At 45.2% G+C, this 22,572-nt stretch overlaps 1 protein-coding gene across 5 annotated transcripts in view; it reads right to left on the bottom strand.

The window, feature by feature from the left end:
• The window catches only part of WNT11 (Wnt family member 11), a 30,172-nt gene extending 11,946 nt beyond the window's left edge, over positions 1 to 18,226 (bottom strand). Inside the window, exons 1-4 of one of the 5 annotated variants that reach the window (XM_005290535.5) lie at positions 17,922 to 18,226; positions 14,714 to 14,901; positions 3,196 to 3,431; positions 2,435 to 2,712 (exon numbers count right to left, since the gene is read on the bottom strand). In XM_005290535.5, coding sequence (XP_005290592.1) covers positions 2,435 to 2,712; positions 3,196 to 3,431; positions 14,714 to 14,784 — 585 coding nt within the window. In that variant the 5' untranslated portion in view covers positions 14,785 to 14,901; positions 17,922 to 18,226. Of the gene's footprint in view, positions 1 to 2,434; positions 2,713 to 3,195; positions 3,432 to 14,713; positions 14,902 to 15,373; positions 15,616 to 17,033; positions 17,195 to 17,921 lie in introns of those variants that run through there. The other 4 variants (XM_042850360.2, XM_005290536.5, XM_024108939.3 and 1 more) reach the window with 4 other exon arrangements.
• Positions 18,227 to 22,572: the final 4,346 nt, after the last annotated feature.

Raw genomic sequence — 22,572 nt, 5'->3', positions numbered from 1 at the left:
GTGCTGGACACATCCTTTAAACGCCTGAGGGGCTGGAAGTTGAAGTAATTTGCAAATAAATAATCAATATGAAATTTGTGCCTTCCGCATATTTATACATTTGATAATGCAGATTTCAAAGCTTAGATTTATCCAACTCCGTGTGCAATGACCATATCTCCACATTAGCTGTAATACAGAACTGCTATATTATGCATTATATCGTTTCCTTTGATTTTGCAGTTTGCATAATTCCCAGAAGGCAACAGGAAAGATTCTTTGGGGGTGGGAATCAACAGAGCCGTGTCCCTTTACACTAGACAAGAATTTGCCAAAGGGGCTTAACCTTTAGAACTGAGACATTAAGGAGCGAATAGAAAGAGAGATGTGGTGCAGTGCTGTGAACTCCGCATACACTGACTCCCTGTGTGGCCATGGACAAGTCTCTCAGGAGCAAATTTTAGGAGACTGGCCCTAGCGGGAGTAGCTGGGCCAGCCATTTGGGAAACATACAGGGGAGGGAGAGAAGATGTTTCTCCCCCAGCCACAGTGGATATGTCTACACTGCACACTCAGCTGGGGCTCTGACTCGGGTTTGAGCCCAAGCCTCATTCTTGTCCACACACAAATCAGTCTTGGGTCAGCCAGTACTTGGGACCCGGGTTCTAGGACCCTGGCAGGGGAGTGGGTCCGAGCCCGAGTGCCACCGTGACTTGGGTCCACAGACTCGAGTCAGAAGGTCTGCGTAGTGCAATGTGGATGCATTGTATGGCTGGGAAACCTGGGGCCACCATGGTAAGCCCAGATTTACAATGCAGTGTGGACGTTCAAGAGCGGGCTCGTAAACGAGTCCACGGGTGCGGGTCCCACAGACCCAGGTTTACAATACAGTGTAGACATGCCCTGAATGGTTACGGAGGTGCGCCACACAGACTGTCCCAGCACAGTGGCTGGAGCAGCCTCCAGAGCCGCCCACTGGGGAGAGAGAGGACAGGAGAATCTGAGTAATGGCAGATCTACCAGCTTTGCCCCTGCCTATCCCCCACCCACTGAGCCCTGCAGCTGAGCTCCACCCCGCGAAAACTGGGGGTGCACCCTCGAAGCAGCCAGGCATCCAGCCTCCTCTCGAGCAGTGGAATCCACTTGAAGGGAACTTCTGCAGCCATAGCGACTGGAGCTGGGTTTCCCCTCCAATCTCTCTGAAACCATTTCTCCATTTGCGGAGGGCTGTTGAGGGGATTCGTTTGTTAACATCTGCAAAGCGCCACCTTCATGGTATTGGTTACTTTGCAAGTTAATTTTATTGGAGAAAACTAATCCCTGGGCTCACTCAGGCCTGGTCTACACTAGGAAATTAGGTCGGTATAACTCCGCTGCTCAGGGGGGGTGAAAAATCGACACCCCTAGGTGATGCAGCTACGTGAACCTAAGCCCCAGTATAGACAGCACCAGGTGGACGGGAGAAAGCTACTGCCTCTCAGGGAGGTGGGGTACCTATTTGGTGGTGTCTTCACTGAAGCGCTACAGTGGCGCCGCTGCTGCTTAAGTGTAGACAAGCCTTTAGACACTGCACTCATCACTGACACAACAATTTAAAAGCATCCACCCTACTGACTCAGCGTACAGCTAGTACTCCTTACCAGTTACATGGCATTTTACATGGGCAAAGTACTTCTATTAACCAATTAGTTCACACAACACATCCTGGGGAAAACATCATCCTCACATTACGGATGATGAAACTGAGAAAGGGAAGTGGCCTGGCCAAGGTCACACAGTGAGTCCTTGGCAGAGCCAGGATTAGATCTCAGGACCTCCTGACACCCAGCCTGTACTTGTGCTTCCCAACCCATCTGTCATCCAAATGAAGAAACTGAGGCAGAAAGGTTAGGTGATGCACCAGGCTCACAAAGGGAGAGGAAGGATACTTCAGTGGGAGAGGAAGGGTGGTCCAATCATTAGGACACTACTCTGGGACTTGGGAGAGCTGGACTGAAAACCCTGCTCTGCTACAGATTTCCTATGTGACCTTGGGCAAGTCACTTAGTCTCTCTGTGCCTCAGTTTCCCAGCTGGACAATGGGGAGAACAGCACTGCCCTATCGCCCAGGGTGTTGTGAGGATAAATTCATTAAAGATTGTGAGGCGCTCCGACACTGTGGTAGCAGGGGCCACATAAGTACCTTATACAGACAGTCCAGGCCAGAACTGAGACTTCAGGAGTTCCCGGTGCCCAGCCTAGGATACATGACCACGCCTTTCTCTCTGCTGCTCATGCCCATGAGTACTTAAAGTAATTTACATTTCTAGAGACTGAATTATATCGTCAACGCTTATACAGGCCACTGGGTAAAGGCCTGCTTCCGTAGCTAGCTGGTAGAGACACTGAACTTTCACAAAGCCATCAACCACTACAGAGGATTGTACAATGACAGTAGCTCTCTTTGGTTTGTTACCTGTCTCCCTACTTCACTGTTGTGCAGATGCATCAGCTTATGGGCTTGTGATCCTGATTTTTTCATCTTCATGGGAGCATCTGAAAATTTGGACCCCATGACAAGACCATAGTTGAGGTTGTCAGCACATCCTCCCCATCGATACCCAGGTCCAGGTGTCTCACCTGGGATGGGACCGCAGGAGCAGCCAGGGAGGTCCCCGGTGGTGCAGGCCCTGGCGATGGTGTGGCTGATGGTTGCAGCAGAGAGGGCATACACAAATGCTGACTCCCTTGTACCTGCAAGACAGAAGAACTGCAACTCAGCCACCGCTGCCAACGTGATGGGTACCTTCCAAAGAGAGGCCTGCACAGCCCCTGCCTCAGAGAAGACACGTCTCAAACACGCAGAGTAGAGAAGCGCGGCTGGAATCTTTTCTGCCGCGCAACCCAAACTTGGTGCTACCCAGGAGAACCTTGGCGCTTCGGTTTTATGAGCGAGTGACCCAAGCTGGACAGGCTGGCCTGAGGGCGCATGTCACAGGGGGCGTGGGAGGGATATGGGTGTGGCCAGCGCAAGGTTTGGTCTGGCCCTATGTGAGAGTGTTACTCCAGTGAGGAGTGCAGGATAAGCATGTGTGCAGAATAGGAACGATATGCAGTTCCTTCCCTGCATATAACGAGGGCCCCAGCCCCTCTGCACAGCACGATAAAACTTGCCTCCCCCCACACACCTTGGACTCACTTCTCCCTGAGCCCTGCAAAGCCAGCGCCGACGGTTACCTCTCTCCAAATCCAGCAGGTAGTTGGGTGCCAGCTCAATGGAGGAGCAGTTCCACCGCATGTCGGCGAAAGTTCTGCGGCACGACTTTATCACTTCCCGGGCGGCCTGGATGATGGTTTGCATGAGCTCCAGGTTGCTGCGGCACAGCTGCACTTGGGACACGACCAGGCCTTCTAGCTGCTTGCAGTGCTGGGTCTGATTCAGAGCAAGGACGGAGGGAGTCTTGGACAAAGCTCTGGGAACAAAAACATCACCAAAGCCATTAGAAAGTTAACCTTCCATTTGGCATTAGTTTCTCCTCTGCCAGGCTGCCCAAGAACCACCTGCAATCACTTTGCCTTTGACACACCGTACCCCCCACTCCTTTTTAACTAAGGAAAACACTTAAATCCACCCAAAGGCTCTCAGAATGCCACATGGATCGAACAACAGAGATGCTTTGGGAATTCTTTTGGGCATGCCTACCCTGCAGCTAGGAGCGAGCTTCTGTAGAGGGGCTCACACTAGCCAACCCTAGCCCCTGGATCTGAGCTCAGGTGACTAGCCTGAGCCTCCACTGGTGCTGCAGTGTCCACACAGCTATTTTCCGTGTGCTAGTGCAAGGATCTCCCAAACACTTGGAAAATGACCTACTAGCTCCATAATGGATAGCTAGATCTTCCTTTGGCTTTAAGAAAGCAAGCTACATAGGCACCATCAGTGTTCTGCATTCAGAATCCACCTCACACACCCGCAAAGGATTATGCTAAATGTCCAAGTATGTAATTACAGGGGGGGAAATCCGCTGCTTAGCCTAGAAAAAAACCTATCGAGTTTCCAAAACAGATGCTTCACCATTGAGTTAAAGCAAACCGCTCCACCAGTGTAATTACCATTAGGCTTAGATAAATTAGTGTCAAGATCTTCAAAAATCCGGTGCAACAACAAAATGACAGTAATGGAAAGGCAGCATCCTGGAGAAAGTTGAGAGCTAGTCCAAAAACACCAGCGCAAACATTACCATGAAGCAACATAGAAGGCAACAATACACCATAGACCACTGGCCCACCTACTCTGGTAGCCTTCCTCCAGCAGTTGCCAACATTTGATGCATCAAGTGAAAGGAAAACAAGGGAACTGATTATGCCATGCAGCACCTTTGGGCATGTGATTCATCCCTAGCCACCCACCGGTGGTCAGCTGAAGAACAGAACATGGCTGCCTTTGTATCTTTATGATCTACCTAGTGCAGCTGTAAATATTCTTCCTGATCATGAAACTAGTTTATAACTCTCTGCGTCATTAACCGGTGAACAATCCTGCACAGGCTGGCGATATGCTGCCATAAAACGTATCTTCTATCCGTAGTTAGTGTGCTGCCTTTCAGTTACATTCTACACCACCCTGACCTCCTAGGTGAGTTTTGTTGATTAATGGGCACATTTATTTTATTTACTGCTACCGCAGATAAGTGATTCACAACTTAAACAAAAAACCCAAAACGGATTTCGAGATGGGCCCAAACCGCAACACTTGCTCTTTGCTCCCCACTCTCATGCCCACCCTTGGGGAATTCATATCTGCATTTGAATCTCACGGAACTGGCCCTTACCGCGACTATGAGATGAACCGAACCCGAAAACCCAAACAATGTCTTAAATTCCCTGTTTGTTACAAACTTCCTTTGTGCCCTGGGGCTGGGAGTTTAGTTTTCCTGTGTTCCAGTTCCCTAGTTGTGGAGAATAGCAGTGCCCCACCTCACAGGGATGTTGTGCAGATAAATACATTAAAGAATGTGAGGAGCTCAGATACTATTGCAAGGAAGGCCAGATAAGTTGCCATGGTTGATAGATAGCATTCTGCATCACTTGAAACGTCTGCCTGCTTTTCAAGGGTAAGCCCTAAGCAGAGTGCTTTGCAGAAATCCCTGGTCAGTTTTCACCATGCTCTTCATTATCAGGTTTTGTCTATAACGTCCCTACATGCAGCTCTGGAAAATAATCTCATTGCTTCTCATGAGCTGGCAGGAGGAGGAGGAATTTCCTGTTACCTGAGCATCATACTGAGTGATATGGAACTAGGTAACCATGGGTGCCTAGGTCCCAGCTGCCAGGCCAGACACAACTGATATGGCCTGGCAGCTGGGAAGATAATGCATCACCTCATTATAAGCATATGAACTACTTATAAGGAGGAACTGCCCTGTCTGAAGACTGGCACAGGTAGATCCAGAGTTAAAGTCAATTAGAGCTGCAGGTGCTTAGTAACTTGGAAAATCAGGCCCTGGGGACCAGATCCATCAGCAAAAGATCTGCCACTTGGCGTCTAAAGTTTGGCATCCAAAACCCTTGAAAATTTGACTATCAGCAACTCCCAGGAACTGACTCAAAAGCTAGTTAGGCAAGAGGCCAAAACTAGTGTGAGATTCAGATCACACCTAATCATAAATACAACAAGGGTGATGGCTGCTTGGGAAGCAGTATATTCCAAGCCGCAAAATAAACAAACATATTGGGTACATCTACACTGCGGAAAAACTCCGTGGCAGCGAGTCTCAGAGCCCAGGTCAACTGACTTGGGCGCGCGGGGCTGGTGGTTCGGGGCTAAAAATAGCAGTGTAGATATTCCTGCTCGGGCTGAAGATCCTCTGAGATCCTCTGAGATCCTCCCCCTCACTCCAGCCCAAGTGGGAACATCTACCCTGCTATTTCTAGCCCCATAGCACAAGCCCTACAAGCCTGAGTCAGTTGACTTGGGCTCTGAGACGCGTTGCCTTGTGGGTTTGTTTGGTTTTGGGGGGGAGCGGTGTTGTTTGGGGGTTTTTTTGCAATGTAGACGTACCCAGTAAGTCTGATCAAGTAAAAGAGTTCTGCCTAGGCTTGCAGAACTAGACTGTCCCGACTGGGCATGGAAGGTTGGATTCATTTAGAGAGAAAACAGGTGTGTCCGAAATGCTGAAGTTCAGGTTGGGACAACTTAGAACGGATTTGATCTGTTGCTTGATATGGCTGGGAAAACAGGACCACGGAGACATGAAAGGAGCCTGCTGAAATATGGCATTGCTCCAGATAAAGTGGGATTATCACCAGCAGGGAAGAAGCCACATGAGTGAGCATTATGCAACAATGTGGAATAAAGCAAGATGTTTATATGGAAAGGAAGCTAGAGCATTTCAGGGACCCAGCCAGCAGAAATTGAGGTCATTTAGAGGAAGAAATGTTGCAGCCCAGGGGAGGCCCATCAGAAGATGACGGGAAAGCAAAGGAAAGATGGCTGGAAAGCATCACAGGTTATGTCAGTGCTAATGGTGCAGTGGAAGGGAGTGATATGAACAGAGGGGCTCATAGCGAAATGTGGTACCACAGCACTTGCTGATATTGATGGTGAATTTTAAGGCTAAAATGTTTCAAAGTGACTGTGCAGTCATAAGAAACTAGGAAGAGTGGAAGGATTTGCAATAAGGCAAAGAGAGAGGGATGCATTATAAATCCAAAGAGAGGAATTCAGGAATTGGAGGCAATCGCTGTTTCTTGTTGAGTAAGTCGCACTCTGGGGAGCCGGCCATGAATAAAACACAGGATGCAGAAATCTAGTTTGTGACCAACTCACATGCTTGAGCTTCATGCCTTAGCTTACGAGAATTTATAATTGGAAACATCTCTGAGTGTCAGGAGAAAAAGGAAGAGAGTAATGGAGATGGAAAAGAAAACTCATATTTATTGGAGACACTTGCAAAGAATGAAATACATATTTATAAATCACGTAGATTAGGGATGCAAGAGACACGTTAGGTCATCTAGGGCAATGGTTCTCAACCTTTCTGGGCTCAGGATCCATTTGTAAATGTTTATGGCCTGTTGCGACCCAGTAAACAGCCTGGGGGTGGAGGCCATGGGGTGGCTTCGGTTGGCGTCTACCCCCCCCCCACCTGGGGGGGGGGGATTGGGCCCTGCCTGGCACTCACCCCACTCTGGCAGCTCCTGCAGTTCCTGTGCTGTGGGGCTGGCTGGGCATGGCTCTCTGCTCCAGGCGTTGCAACCTCTGGGGTTGCAGCCCTGCTCAGGTTTGGCCCCGCCCCTGACTGGACCAAATTTGTGTGAGTGCAGTTGTGACCTGGCCCATGGGGTTGCAGTGCCACTCACTCAAATTTGGCCTGTCATGATGATGGCTGGGCCAGACCTGAGTGGTGCTGGGACCCCAGAGGATGCAGGGTGCAGGGAGGCGAGCCCAGCAGCCAGCCCCATGGGACAGGAGCCACCACACAACCCTTTGAAACATTCTGGCGACCCAATTTTGGGTCCCGACCCACGGGTTGAGAAACCCTGATCTAGTGCGTGTCTCGGACGTTGCAGGTTTGGTTGATCTCTATTGCGCAGCCGCAAGTGGTTTGTCCCCAACCAATCTAATTTTAAATAACTCCAGAAATGACGCATCAGCCGGCTATTTCATAGCATAACTGACATTTTATGCTCCCTATCCTGCTCGTTTACAATGACAGTTGGTGTCACTGGTGGAAAGGCCGGCTGTGCCTTAGAAGGATGCTTGTTTGCCATGTTGTTGTAGCTGTGTCGGTCCCAGCATATTAGAGAGACAACGTGGGTGAGGCAATATCTTTCATTGGACCAACTCCTGCTGGTGAGAGAAACAAGCTTTCGAGCTACACAGAGCTCCACTTTGAGTGACAGACATTACCTCACGCCCCTGGTCTCTTTAGAAGGACACTGTGAGGTAAGGGAGGCCCAAAGAAATAAAACCCACCTTCCCTCGTCCTACGAGGAGCCCCCACTGCATGGGGGAGTCTTTGATGGCAGGGAGTCTCCATCGGAGCTCCTCCTCCACCCCCACCCCAGCTGCAGGCAGAGGGAAAATGTCTAGAGAAAGGGGGCATGGAGGGGATTTCCCTGCACCCCATGTAATCCCAGAGGTTGCAACAGACTCTTGTGGGCAGGTGGCCCAGATTAACACAGCCTTTAGGATGCTGGGGTTCACTCCAGGGGATGGCCTGAGAATCGGAGGGGCACAAGATTGCGACACAGCCACTATTCCCCCCCATTCTCCCGCGTGGACTTGCACAGAGACTCCAGAGCAAGGGGTGTTATTGGATGTTTTCTTTCATAAATGTCACTTTTTACAATTTCATAATTCTAGCTGCCCTTCCCTTTACTACCCTAAACAATCCTTCATTCTCCAGGATGCTGAGGAGGACTGAGGGTTTGGGTTTTTTATTCAACCCTTCCCTTTAAGTAAACAGGTTTCAAACCAAATTTATTCAGCCTTAAATAAAACATACTAAGGCTTTCAGTTGAAGTTATGGCTACTGACAGAAAACCATAAACATAATTACAGGGGAAATATGATGCATGCTCAGATCATGACATTTGTTTATTCTTTTAATTATCTTGGACAGTTTTAATAAATTCATTTTAAAATATGAATAAACTACAGTATTTAATGCTTTGGGAAGCATGGGCACAATCAGTCATCCTCTGGCACTACTTGCATGACAAAGAGCTACTCACATGAGTAAGGTTTTTTCAGGATCAGGCTCTATATCTAGTACAAAATTTCCATCCCTCCTTTGTTGATGGTTTTGCACAATCCCCCCCACACACCCCTCCACTCCCGTCCTCACACCTCTGGTCTAATTTTGTTTAAATCTTTTTATTTTAACTGGATTTCGGGAAGATTAAGGTTGGTGGTTTTGTTTTTTAGAGTCCTCTTAAGCATGGCAAAGAGGAGGTTCTGGGTTTGGTTTAAATCGGCAGCCCCAGTACAGTTTCAGCACAGCCATGTCTTCCTGGATTGTAGGAATGGGGGAATGCTCTCCAGGGAGAACCTGCGGGGAAAGGAGGAATGGAATATCCTTTCACATACTTTCGGATATTTTAGAGCCCCGTGGATACCTGGGCAGCTAAACAAAATTGGACAAAGCCACACTGGCCCCTCTCTGCAATAGATCCGCCAAATCACAACTGGCAGTAACTTCAGAGGGGATTTGGATTTGAAGCCGATGGACTTGTGCTTGCAGTGGCAAACTTGGTTCCAGGTTGGAAAGCACTTCTTATTGTAAGGTTTCACTTTAGGGCTTTTCTTCGTTTTATTTTTTACTCTATAAATGCCACTTGTCTGTCTGAAAAAGCTTTGGTATTCATTTACCCATTGCAACAACGTGCCGAGGGACATGGTGGCTTCTCCTTCACTTACAGTCTTTAAGTCAAGACCAGAGATGTTGCCAAAAGACGTACTATATAGCTCAGCCTCAAACACAAATTACGGGCTTGATTCAGAGATTACTGGGTGAGGTTGTTTGGCCTATGTGATGCAGGCAGTCAGGCTAAATGATCACAGTGGCCCCTTCTGGCCTTTAAATCTATGAACCCTTTGTTCCTTCGGGTAAAACGTTTTAAGTGATAGCCAGTGCAAAATCACCAGCCCTCCTTTGCCGAAGTTTGTTGCACCCTTCACCCCTCTCCCACACACACTCCCAGTGTAATTTTATTTAAATCTTTCTATCTTAACTGAATTTCAGGAAGATTAAGGTTGGTGGTTTTGTTTTTTAGAGTTCTAAGCACGGCAAAGAGGAGGTTCCGAGGGTTAGCTCTCTGGCTTTGGTTTAAATCAACAGCCCAGTTGCAGTTGCAGAGCTAAAAAGGGAAGAGCAAACTTCAAAGCAAAACTCCCTCCGAGGGCCCGATCCTGTAGTTTTTTCCCCATGCAACTCACTCATTGGCATCAACGGTCCTGATTCTCCCTTCACGTATACCACAGCAGAGCTACTGCCAATTTACATCAGTGGGAGGAGAGATTCAGGCCCACTGAGAGGAAGAACAAAGTTCTTTTTTTCCCCCCTTCTCTCTTGAAAGAAATGTTCCTCTGAAAATCCTGGAAGGTGATTAAACTAACCTGTTTGCAGCAGATGAAAAGGGCCCGATCCTGCAGTCCTTACTTGTAGTCTGGGGTGAAATCCTGGCCCCACTGAAACCAATGGGAATTTTGCCACTGACTTTGATGGGAGCCGGATTTTACCCTGAGAGTTGTACAGGAGTGAGGACTGCAGAATCAGGCCCAAGGCAACAACATTTTAAATAACTAAAACGTGGGATACCAGGGAGCTTGAGTCAGAGATAAATTAGTCAGAGATAACAGGAGAGTGTGAAAACAGGTCTTTGTAAGAGAAAACCTCAGAGAACTTGGTAAGTCGCAATGCCAACAAAACACATCTTTGTGTCACAATAACTCCATTTACTGTGTGGCAATCAGTCTCTCGAGTGAACAGGTTGTCAAGAGCCTATTTAAACATCACACCCATTAAGAAGAAAATATGGTTGGGCCTGAATCTGCAGCTGTTTTGTAAGCCCTGATTTCAGCGCAAGTGTCACATGCAAAATGAACACAGGATTGGGCCTCTATACTAGTTCTTTCATTAGGGTGAAATTCACCCCTCGGCAGAGGCACAACACAAAGGCTAGACACCACTTAATTCTCACACAAGGGTGAATGTTCTAATTCGGAAACGTGGGTGATGTGTTTTGCTGCTTTCAGCAGACTCAGTGCACCTTGTTCAATGCATTTGCGAGAGCTACCTGTCTTAAGCCTGTGCAATGCAACATGTGCAGTTGCACAGAGCGCCCTCTAGTGCTCCCCTCACTTGTCACAGTCATGAACAAGTAGCTTGCCTGCAAATTGGTGCCCGCTAGGCAACTCTCACACTTCCCTGGAAAAATTGGAAGGCTTGATCACAAATCACGTCAATAAAGCCCTGGTGCAGGATGGCCCCTTGCAACTCTGCTCTCGCAGATTGTTCATATATTTAGGGCTTCTATGCTACGTTTGTACATCTGTACATTAAAAAAAAAAGGAAAATGCAATAGAACATGAAAGGTAGCTATTTATTTTAAATTATTCTAATTATATGTATGGGTACTGTGGGCCAGATATTCAGCAAGACAATGCATACAGCTTCTCTGATGATATCTTATTTTGAAAAAAACAAACAAAACCCCCCCAAAAAACAACAACCTTCCCTCAGTCTAAAGAATCTATCGGGAAAAACAAATTCATAAAACAAAAATTCCCCTATGGGTGTGTTAGAGAGACAAGGTGGGTGAGGCAATATCTTTTAATGGACCAACTTCTGTTGGCGAGAGAGACAAGCTAACAGCTCTGCGTAAGCCTGAAAGCTTGTCTCTCTCACTAACAGAAGTTGGTCCGATGAAAGATATTACCTCCCCCACCTTCTCTCCCTAATATCTGGGACAGACACAGCTACAACAACACTGCATACAAACTTTGGGTTTATAACAGTTTCTGAAAAGGCTGCACAGTAATTAAAGATCTGATCCTGTAAACACCCATGCTGGTGTAAATAGCTTTACACACACAAGTAATCCTCTTCAGGTCAATGGGACTCTTCCCAAGCACAAAGTTTCTCATGCAAGTAACTGTTCTGCAAGGTCCAGGCTTTATACATATAGGAGCAGAACCTCAGCTGGTGTCCTTCAGCTTGGCAGAACCCCAAGTCAGTGGACCTGTGCTGATATATGCCATCTGAGTATCTGGCCCACAGTACCCATAAATATAATTAGAATAATTTAAAATAAATAGCTACCTTTCATGTTCTATTGCATTTTCCTCTTTCTTTCTTTTTTTAATTTACAGATGTACAAACGTAGCATAGAACAACAGAGGGTCCTGTGGCACCTTTAAGACTAACAGAAGTATTGGGAGCATAAACTTTCGTGGGTAAGAACCTCACTTCTTCAGATGCAAGACATCTAATACGTCTGTTAGTCTGTTCGTCTTAAAGGTGCCACAGGACCCTTTGTTGCTTTATACAGATGCAGACTAACACGGCTACCCCTCTGATAATTGAAACGTAGCATAGAAGCTCTAAATAGTTTATCACAAAGCTTTGATCCCCCACCCCCTTACATCACATTTTAAATCAAAATGCACAATCAAAATCAACTCCAAGTAATTTAGGGCTCACCCCTGCAGTCACTACTCAGGAGGAAATCCCACTGGCTTCATTGGGAGTGGCCCTTTAGGTCCAAAACAATTCTCATTGACACCAGTGTAAATCAGGAGTGACTCCATGGAGTTACACCAGCGTAACTGAGCACAAATTGCCCCATCCTGGGATTGAGAATGGCTGAGCCATTACACACATTGAATCTATTTCCCCAAGTTAAGTATCCTCACACCTTCTTGTCAAACTGTCTGAAATGGGCCATCTTGATTATCACTACAAACGTTTTTTTTCTCCTGCTGATAATTGCTTATAATTAATTAGCCTCTTGGAGTTGGTAGGGCAACTCCCACCTTTTCATGTTCTCTGTATGTGTATATATATCTCCTTACTGTATGTTCCATTCTATGCATCTGATGAAGTGGGCTGTAGCCCACGAAAGCTTATGCTCAAATAAATTTGTTAGTCTCCGAGGTGCCACAAGTACTCCTGTTCTTTTGGGGGGGTGGGTGAAGGAGAGTGAAAATAACTTAAATAAAAAAAACAGTTCTTTCTAAAATCGCAGCTGGCTGCCCTCCACTTGTGAAAAGTGCACTCAGACAGTTAGTGCAGATTTCCACCGGGGTTCGAACAGGTGTGACTGGCGCACAGCAGGGCATCTGGATGTAGTTCATACTTCAAATGTCACTTTAATCTTAACTTTCATCTTCCATACTAAAATTCAGATAGGGGGACACATTTGGAGGGGAAAGGCCATTCCTTAGATTAAAGAAGAACAGGAGTACTTGTGGCACCTTAGAGACTAACAAATTTATTAGAGCATAAGCTTTCGTGGACTACAGCCCACTTCTTCGGATGCATATCTGTACGAGTTTTTTCATGAGGTTGATGGATTTCCACTCCATACGGCTAAATGCAGTGCCTTGCATAATGACAGGTTTCAGAGTAGCAGCCGTGTTAGTCTGTATCCGCAAAAAGAAGAACAGGAGTACTTGTGGCACCTTAGAGACTAACAAATTTACATCTGAAGAAGTGGGCTGTAGTCCACGAAAGCTTATGCTCTAATAAATTTGTTAGTCTCTAAGGTGCCACAAGTACTCCTGTTCTTCTTTTTGCGGATACAGACTAACACGGCTGCTACTCTGATTCCTTAGATTGATTTTTTTTCCTCCCCCAAAAACTAAAAGTTTAATAACATAAATGCTGAAAGCCTTTTTTTTTTTTTTTTTTTTTTTTGGCAGAGCTATTTCAGACCCCTCAAGTCTTCCTGGTGTGTTGATCCGATTACAGTGCTGCAACGGAACTTCCCTGAAACCAACCTAAATCTTGCCTTTCGGAGGGCTGATTTCAGCACTCGCTCCACACTCTTTTCTCAGGCAACACTCCCAATGCAATTGTTGAGTGTATTGCTTCGGGCTTTGCTTTAGCAGATCATTTAACATTAAGCACATAAGGATTACCATTGACAGTCAAAGCTTAAAGTTAAGGATGTGCTTAAGTGGTTAATCAGGGCCTCAATAAGCAGTGAGCCAGTCGTACTGCATAGATAAGTGACGTTTGATACTATTAAAACCTATTTTTCAATATTAATATATATTATTGCACCCTGAATTTTAGTTGCATTACAATCATGCCTAAGGCCCCCCTGGGACTGGGGCCCCATTGTGCTAGCCTGTGTGCATACATGTAGCAAGAGTCAGTCTCTTCCCTGAAGAGCTTACAGTCTAAATAGACAAGATAAAAGGATGGGAGAAAGAAAGGATTATTAGCCCCATTTTACCAGTGGGGAACTGAGGCCCAGAAACTAACTGAGTTGCGATCATTCGGGGCTAACCTGCCTCATTTAATCTCTGCCTGGCCTTACATTCTATAAAAACAAGAGATCATTCACCAGCCACATAGAGGGTGAAACCAGATGACTGTTCTAGCGGTTTGTTTGTTTGTTTTGTGATAATCAGCTAATTGATTGTTTATTTAAGTGGAGAAATATGTCAATGATCTTTTGCTGTTTGCACACTGAGCCAGGTGATTACACTGGGGGGAAACCCTAATCCAGACTTTACAGCTCTAGCCGGTTTACAGTCAGAACGCTGCTCTCAAAATCCTAAGGGTAAAGGGTTCACAAAAACATGTTATCTGTCAGCTATTCCGTTTGGCTAGAGATTGGCAGCATTATCTTAACGCCTGCCCTATCTCTCCTAGTTTGTGCTGCGCCCGATACAGTGCCTGGTGGGAAAGTGTTCGGTAGAAGTTGACATTAAATGCTTCATTAAGTGGATCAGGCTAGTCCAGTTCTTCCTTTGATGTAAATGAGGGGAGAGCTGGGCTCATTTTAGAAATAAAGCATATACATATTGTCGTAGTCGATCTGATCCTGCGTTCCTTGAAATCAGTGAGACTTTTGGTGCCCTAAGGAAGGCAGTATCAGTCTTGAAATGTTTTTCCAGTGTGTCCAAAGCCAATAGTGCTCTACTTGAAGCTATGACTGTCATACAACAGCAAATATGACAAGATTTTCTAAAAAATAACGTGTTGCTCGTAAAAATGTAGAGAGAGAGAGAGATACTTACAGCCATTTTATTCCAGAGCAAATCCCAGTCTGTAAAATGAAAGACAGAAATATTGCAAGACTCAGCTTCATTTTTCCACAGCCACCCACTTTCGGAAGGAAATCAACTCTTAAAAGGGGATCTTCCCAATGTTCTGAACAATGTATTTCCTTCAGTTTAGATGTGGTTCCTTTTTGAAGCACAGCACCCTGAAATCAAGGAGAAAGCACAAAGGTATGGTTAACACTCAAGTGTTGTGAATCCTGGTGACAGAGACATTTATCATCCAAATTGCAAAGGAGTGGTTTATGAATCATGAAAAAGTTCAGATTCCCTTCCCCCCAATTCTTGATAGAACCTTAACAGTCAACAGACAGACAAAACGTATGGCTTGAATTATGACTTGAGTTATAGTCTGATTGTATGTTTCTGGTTAACCCGGCATATGGCAAGATTTCATTCCCCGTTTCAATTCCTCTCCCCACCCCAGGTTCTGTAAATCTGCTTGGGGAGGGAAGAAATACAAATCTCAGGTCTCTGTTTTAGCTAATCCTCTTCATAGATAGATAGATAGATAGATAGATAGATAGATAGATAGATAGATAGATAGATAGATAGATAGATAGATAGATAGATAGATAGATAGATAGATCTTTCTGAAAAAAGACACATTAAACATACATGTGTTGACTAATGGAGGTGCTCTTGCTCTGCACATGTTTCCGTCTGTCTGATCTGTTACAAACAAATGTGTTTTGTTCCTTCCCTCCTGCTTTCATTCTCACCTCATTAACTTTGCTTCTCGCTTCTTCCAAATACACGAGCACCTGGAGCGCAAGGAAGTGCCCGCCACTCTGGCCCCATAGTAAACATTACAATCGAAATTGTCTCAAAGAAGCGTCCAGCAGCAAACAAAAGATCTCAAGGATCCCCCTTTTTTTGCTTTTTATTAAACAAATAAGGCACATGACTCCTAAATTCTTACGAGTCCTCCCTTTCCCAGACAGGGGCTAGCCCTGCTCCCTGTAACAACGGTAGTAATAAAGCAATCGGGATTTTCTCCCATCACTCATTCTAGACAACAGTGAGGGTCTTCTTTTCTTCTTTACCTCCAGTGGTTTTTCTCAAGTGTGCCAGATTCTGCTCCTCTTAAAGTCAACGGGCAAGGTTTCAAAAGTGGCTAGTGAATTTGGATGCCCAAATTAGGTCCTTCATACACATTAGAGGGGGATCTGGTTTTCAGTAATTACTGAGCACTAGTGCACTTTCTCATCAGGCCTCTTGAAGGTGTCTCAAGTCAGCCACCCCCAAAACTGGACGAGCCGGTATCACCAGTCACTTCGGAAAACCTTGGCCACTGGCATTCAATAGAATAGGAGGAAGGATCATGCCCTTCATGTTGATAATTCAATGCCTGCCTGACCCCCAGGTCTGGGGCTGCCTGAAGCTCTCTTCCAAACTGCGCTCTTTGAAGGGTCAACTCTTTAATCCCCTAGGAGAGGACTCCACTTTGGAAACCCGTTTAAACGTGCGAGTTCCCGCACGGGAACTTTGGGTTTTCCTTCAGGGTGTCCCCATTGGCGTAAGAACCCAATCCCTGAAACACTGTTGTCGGGAAAGTGACATTGTACCACTGGATCAAGATTTCACCCGCCTCGATTTTTATTCCCTTTCTTATTAAGTTGCAAGCAGCGCTCGCGCCGCTTCTGCGGAGAGGCATGTTCCCTGGTCTCCTGCGTCTGCACAGCGAGAGATTTATTCCGGGGTCTTTTATCTTTCTTTTAAAACAAGGACACACTTGAAACCTTCACCCTTGAATCCTGACCATGCATCGGGCGGCCTGGGGGCTATTTCAGACCCCTTATCTGTCTCTCACGAAGTTGCTGCACAGCACAGACTTCAGTGTGAAATTTCTGAAAGGGAGCGAGCGATCTAACCCGGCTCTGCAGAATTCCCCCAGCCCAGACCGGACACTGTCCGGACCAGAACTCCGGTCCAGTCTGTATCATTATCACCGGATTTCCAGCCTCTCGCTCCGGAACAGGTTACATTTACAAATTCAGGAGAAACTGGCAAGGGGGGGGAACAGTTATTCAAGCCATCAGACGTGTTGTTTACAAGGGCGAAGAGCCCTAGGTCACCGATCAAGCCAGCAGCAGGGGGCTTGTTGTCTAAACCCGACCTGTTTTCTCCTAAAAGTCCGGCTTTGCTTTGCCCGTGTATGTTTCAGACCAGCTGCCCTTGGCAGCCGCTTCTTCGGTGGCTACGTCCGCGCTGAAGAAAATTCGCTCATCAGAAAACCGATAATGATGATAACTAACACCACAAAAACCTCACGTACCTTTTCCTCTCCCTAAAACTCACATCACAGCTTGTCCGCCAAGAGGGAAAGAGAAACAACCCGGGTCATTCTTAAGCTTTATAGTATTATTGTCCCATTCATTCCAACCAGGGACCGGGCTTCCAATTCCAGGGCGTGTGATTGTGTGTCACGTATGCTACAGCACAGATCCTCTACATTACAGCCGAGCTGATCGCTATGTGATGTGTACACACACACACACACACACGTTAAAGGTAAACACGCTGCAAAGCGATGAACCAGATAGGCAAGGGGTGGGGATGTGTGTATAATAATCATAGAATATCAGGGTTGGAAGGGACCTCAAGAGGTCATCTAGTCCAACCCCCTGCTCAAAGCAGGACCAATTCCCAACTAAATAATGATTGCGTTGCTCTGTATTTTCCATCTCCATTGACAATCCCTTAACAATTCGGGTTTGTGGAACACATTAACAACCCCCCGCCTTGCACCCAGGCAAACCCACACCCGCCCGTCCCTCGTTAATGGCCCCTGAACATTGGCAGCAAACTTTCACCAACATATCCCAGGCTCTGAATCTCTTCTTTCTTTTCGCAGCGCTCTGCTGTGTCATCACCCCAGACGGGATCCCAGCTAGACCATCCTATGGCCGTTTTGCCCCGCTCGGGGTTGGTTAGAGCTTTGGGAAGTTAGAGGGTTTTCTCCCCTAGCCCTGACACTGTTGCGTCCTTCGTGTGAACATTTCTTAAGTCCTCGCCTTCTGAGGAAGCCAAACCTGCGTCTCCCTGGCAGCAGTGAAAAATAATCCACTCGGGGATCTGGTTCCCTCTGCCCCTGACCAGGTTTAACGGTGAGGGATTAGACATGAATCAATCGATACCCACCAGCAAGAATCCCCTTCCTTACCTTTCCCGGTAAAGCCGCACCGGCTCCCCTTCGCCTTGACCCCTTCTCCCAGCAAACACAAACTTTTGCAGCAGCAGCAGACAAAATACTGTAGATACAGATCCCAACACTGGAGGTCAGCCGGAGGTAAAAGCTGTTAAACTCCGCTAAGGGTGGACAGAGAAGGGGAGGGGAAGGGAAGAGCGACAAAAGTGAAAGGCTGCGTGAAGATGCAGCGGATAATGTGTGTTTGTGTGTGTGTGTGTGTGTGTCATGAGCACATTGCCAGCTGCGCGTCTGCCTCTGCCCTCTCTGCCTTAAGAACCTGCTTATATGGGGTCCCAGTGGCTTTGATCTGTGGAGTGATGTCAGACTGTATTAGCATAACAAAGCACTCCGGATTTACTGCTTAAAACAGGACAAATGACTGTTTGATCTATTCAGAAAAAAGAACGTGTATTTTCCAGTGTTCTCAGCAATCATCCCCCCCAAAGGCACACTCCTTTCCCGCGCCTGGTAAATAAAAGATTAAGACCAGACGGCAGGTAGTTTCAGGCTCTAGAAAACAGAGAAGGGACTTTAAAGTTCCTTGTAAGGGAGTTCTGTAGGGCTGATTCCACTTCATTTTATCAGCGAGGCAAATAAGACCAACATGGAAATGGCAACAGAGGGTCACCACACGCTTTTTACAGATTCAGACTAACACGGCTACCCCTCTGATACTTGACAACATGGAAATGTTTACTTTATAAAAGCATCCTAGACATCTGCCTGGAAAGCCCTACAAAACAAGTGCTAAGTACAACATTCTGGTAAAGATAGGAGTGTTGGGGAACTGGCAAAACAAGGGTTACTAGCATAAACTTCAGCTAAAGTCAGGAGGAAAGAAATGATGAGCCTCTCAATTATGATTGGGAATTAGGTTCTGACTAGTTTGACTATTGTGTTTCCAAAGTTTCTCTTTTCTCCAGATTTCTGCACATGTATTGCACCAAACAGTAGCCCTGCTCAATGCAATTTATCACAGAAAAGTCATAGTACAATTGCTACTCCAGTAATACAATAATTCCTAATAATAAACAGTTCATTATACATTTGAAGTTCAATAAAAAAAAACCCACAACACATTTTAGTTTGAATTGTCATAGTTTCCCTGAGATTAAAGGGTCGATTTCCCAACGGAAAGACTGGGTGTATGAAGCTGGTAACTTCCTTTATTTTTATTCAGATCTACTTGTTCTAATTAATTGTTTATCTATTTGTTTTTCATATAACCTAGGTGATACACAAAATGATAAAGCTCACACGATATTTTAGTGGTATATACTTTGCAGTAGGATTTTTGGCATTCAAAATTACCTGCCTCTACAAATATATGTTCTAAGAACTACAAAGAAATAATACTAAAATTGCTATTACATTATTATAATGAATAGTTAATGATTAGCAACAATAACTAGTTAATATTTTAACCGGAAACCTTAAATGTTACCTTTACAAAGGGTGACCAGTGTTTACTTGTCTTTACGGCTGACTTCCCAAATAAAACCAAACCACATTTTTCATTTGGTTGTTCTGAACAGGTCTATTAACTGGATTTCCTGTTCTGATAAAGCTAAGAAGTTCCAATTTGACAGCTGGAATAAAAAGCATATTATGTGCCCTGCTTTATTGAATCATACTGTCAACCTTTAGCTTTCATGATACTCCGCTTATTTGATCTTTCTTTAATCAATGGCAAGTTCAATTTTTTTTTACATCAGGTTCTTTTTCTTTCAAGACAGTCTCAGCAAATGAGGGTTTAAGATTACTGCGTACTTCAAACGGGCCTCAAGTGCCTACAGAACAGGACAAATCTGGATTTAGGAACCCCCATGTCTGCCATGAATTCAGAACAAATTGGTACAAAAAGGCTCTCAACTGCTGTAATATCCATGCCCTTTTGCTCAATCAGTCTAACTGTGCGATCCAGGTGAATGAGGAGGGGTAAAAAGAAGAACAGGAGGACTTGTGGCACCTTAGAGACTAACAAATTTATTAGAGCATAAGCTTTCGTGGGCTACAGCCCACTTCTTCGGATGCATATAGAATGGAACATATATTGAGGAGATATATATACACACGGGGTAGGAATACTTAACACCACATTGCATGGGGTCTTAGGACCAAAAGTTTGAGTTTTAAAGTAGGATGAGAAGAGTGTCCTAGAGGTATACCTTGAGAAAAGGCTTTTGTATGTGATGATGCTTTTACCAGGCTTTATCGTAGGAAGAAATACAGCATTTAAACACATATTATCACTATCCATTTTTGCTACCTGACTTATAAAGCATCTGGAATCTGTGCTCCAAACTTTCCAAAGCCGCCCTATTATTTATTTATTCTGCCACCAGCTTTACAAAGTGTCTGTTTTTGTTTGTTTAAATGTTTTGGGGGGAGTGGCTGGTAGTTGCAGGTGGTCACTTGGACAGATGGAGACTCCTCATTTTTCTAACTTCCTGGCCTGTCCTCTAAAACTGTGCAGCTCTTCAGATCTAATTGTCCACAAGTTGGTGTTCTGGATTCTCCACAGGGCAATTGTGCAGGGCAGCTATTGCGGAGTAGCTTCCAGAATAAGACTGCCATTCTCTGCTTACCCCATGGAATAATAATTCTGGAATAAGAGTGTTCACCTGGGGAGCTATCCTGGAGTAGTTCTTGCACTTTAAATTCACACCCCACCTTATTCTGGAACAACTTTCCTGTGAAGACCAGCTCTCTAGATCCTGATTCAGCATTTAAAAGCACATGCCTGAGTCTCACTGAAGTCCGTTTAAACACATGCTTAAAAGCTTTTCTGAATCAGGGCCATTATTACCAAAATATCGAAGTTCTTTGAGTCCTGCTTTTCTCAGGTAGATTTGGACATCATTTGGGCCATATGGTTTTCGATGGAATAATATGGATTCTCTTCAGATGTGTAGCCAATAGAGAGCTACCTGGATAAATGTTTGTGTTTTTAATGTCTTCAAGCTGTACAAAGCTATCATGAAGATCTCTGACATTTCCTAGAAGCCTTAAGGCCACAAACAGATGTGGAAGGTACCTTGATTCAATATTTTCCAGAGGTTTTTCAGAAAAGGATCCATGAGAGAATTGATCCAAGGGAGTTGGACACCCCACTCCTATAGAAACTCAATGGGATTTGGACACCTAACCCCAGTGTGTTGTATATTGTATATCTGGAAATTATTTATTTTCTGCTCTAAAAATTATTAGCACAGAGGTAAGTAGGACAAATATTGTCTTGGATGCATATTCTGGTAAATATAGGCGTTAGTCCCAAAGGGTTGGCTGGGAAGTGGGGAACAGCGTCATTTTACTGTGAATTTTCAGATTCATTTTTATGCATTTTAAAAAAAAAGTACACAGGAAAGTTGCTGGATTGGAAACCGAATTTGTCCGGTCATCCATTAGCGCAGGTGCAACAGCAGCGCAAGCTGCTGCCCACACTACTCTGTCCCCCTGCCTCAAACCTATTATGGAGAAGGGCATTTAGTTCTTGACCCCTTGTGCAGACTGTCATCAAAGAGCCTAATCATTTTGCAGAGAGTTGTTTTTCGTGTGAATCCCTGACTACCAGAACTGAACTGAGATCATCAAACAGCCAATAATAGACCGTGACAACTTTTAGTTACTACTGACCTGGGTTGAATTAGAACCAGCAATGCACATGTGGAAGGCTCTATAGTTCATCACACACAGACACACACACACACAAACACACACGCCACCTAAAAACAAACACTCAATGGGATTACTTGCATGGATAAAGTTAAACATGTGTATAAGAATTTGCAGAATTGTGACCTATGAGTGTGAACTCTTCCAGAGCAGGGACCATGTCCTTGTTTTAAAATCTCCAAAGCGCTGTGCCAAATCATGGCACTGTAAATGTTTATTAATATGACATAGTTATGTATACTGTGATGGTGTGGTAGAATGGTTTTATCAGCATGCATGGAAGATGCTGTTTGCTACAAGTGAGGTCATTGCACACGAGGGCCAGTAAAACATTTCTTCTATTTCTATTGTGTGTTCTGCAGATGGCATTAAAAAAAGTGATTTTGAAAATATTTGAGAGTTTGACTTTTTAATGGAGCTATTTTTTCATATCCCTCCACCTGTAAAGCCAGGTGACATGGTTACTATGGGTGTAATTCTCATGTACACCAAGGCCCCTAGACACTGCTGGAATGGTGTAAAGAGGCCTTAATGTAAATGAGAATTAGACCCATCCATCCAACTGCACAGTCCCCTGAAGGAGAGAAAAATGAATGATTATTAAATGTTAAAATCTTTTACAAAAGTACTTAAAATAGGTACAATACAAACGTCATGACTTCAGAGTCCAATATCTTATGCTGTTCCAGGACGAGAAACAAGTGTCCAGTTAGGGAGCATGCCCTTTAGCACAACATATAGCTCCTATTTCTATCCCTAAGGGCTCATGAGATATCAGACTTTTAAAACTGGCACTGGTACCAGACTGAATACTGCCCATTCTGGCTTCTGCCAGTGTAACTTGTGGGGAGAAATTCCACATTTGTGGGGGAAGGAGGAGACATTTTTGTGACGGGATTATTCATTTTTTGTAATGGTGGCTGTTGTGAAGTTGCTCAGTGGGCTAGCA

The sequence above is a fragment of the Chrysemys picta genome, chromosome 1, assembly GCF_011386835.1.
Source record: "Chrysemys picta bellii isolate R12L10 chromosome 1, ASM1138683v2, whole genome shotgun sequence".
NCBI lineage: Eukaryota > Metazoa > Chordata > Testudines > Emydidae > Chrysemys > Chrysemys picta.
The sequence above is the reverse complement of the archived record's forward strand: the minus strand, read 5'-3'. Positions and strand labels throughout refer to the sequence as shown.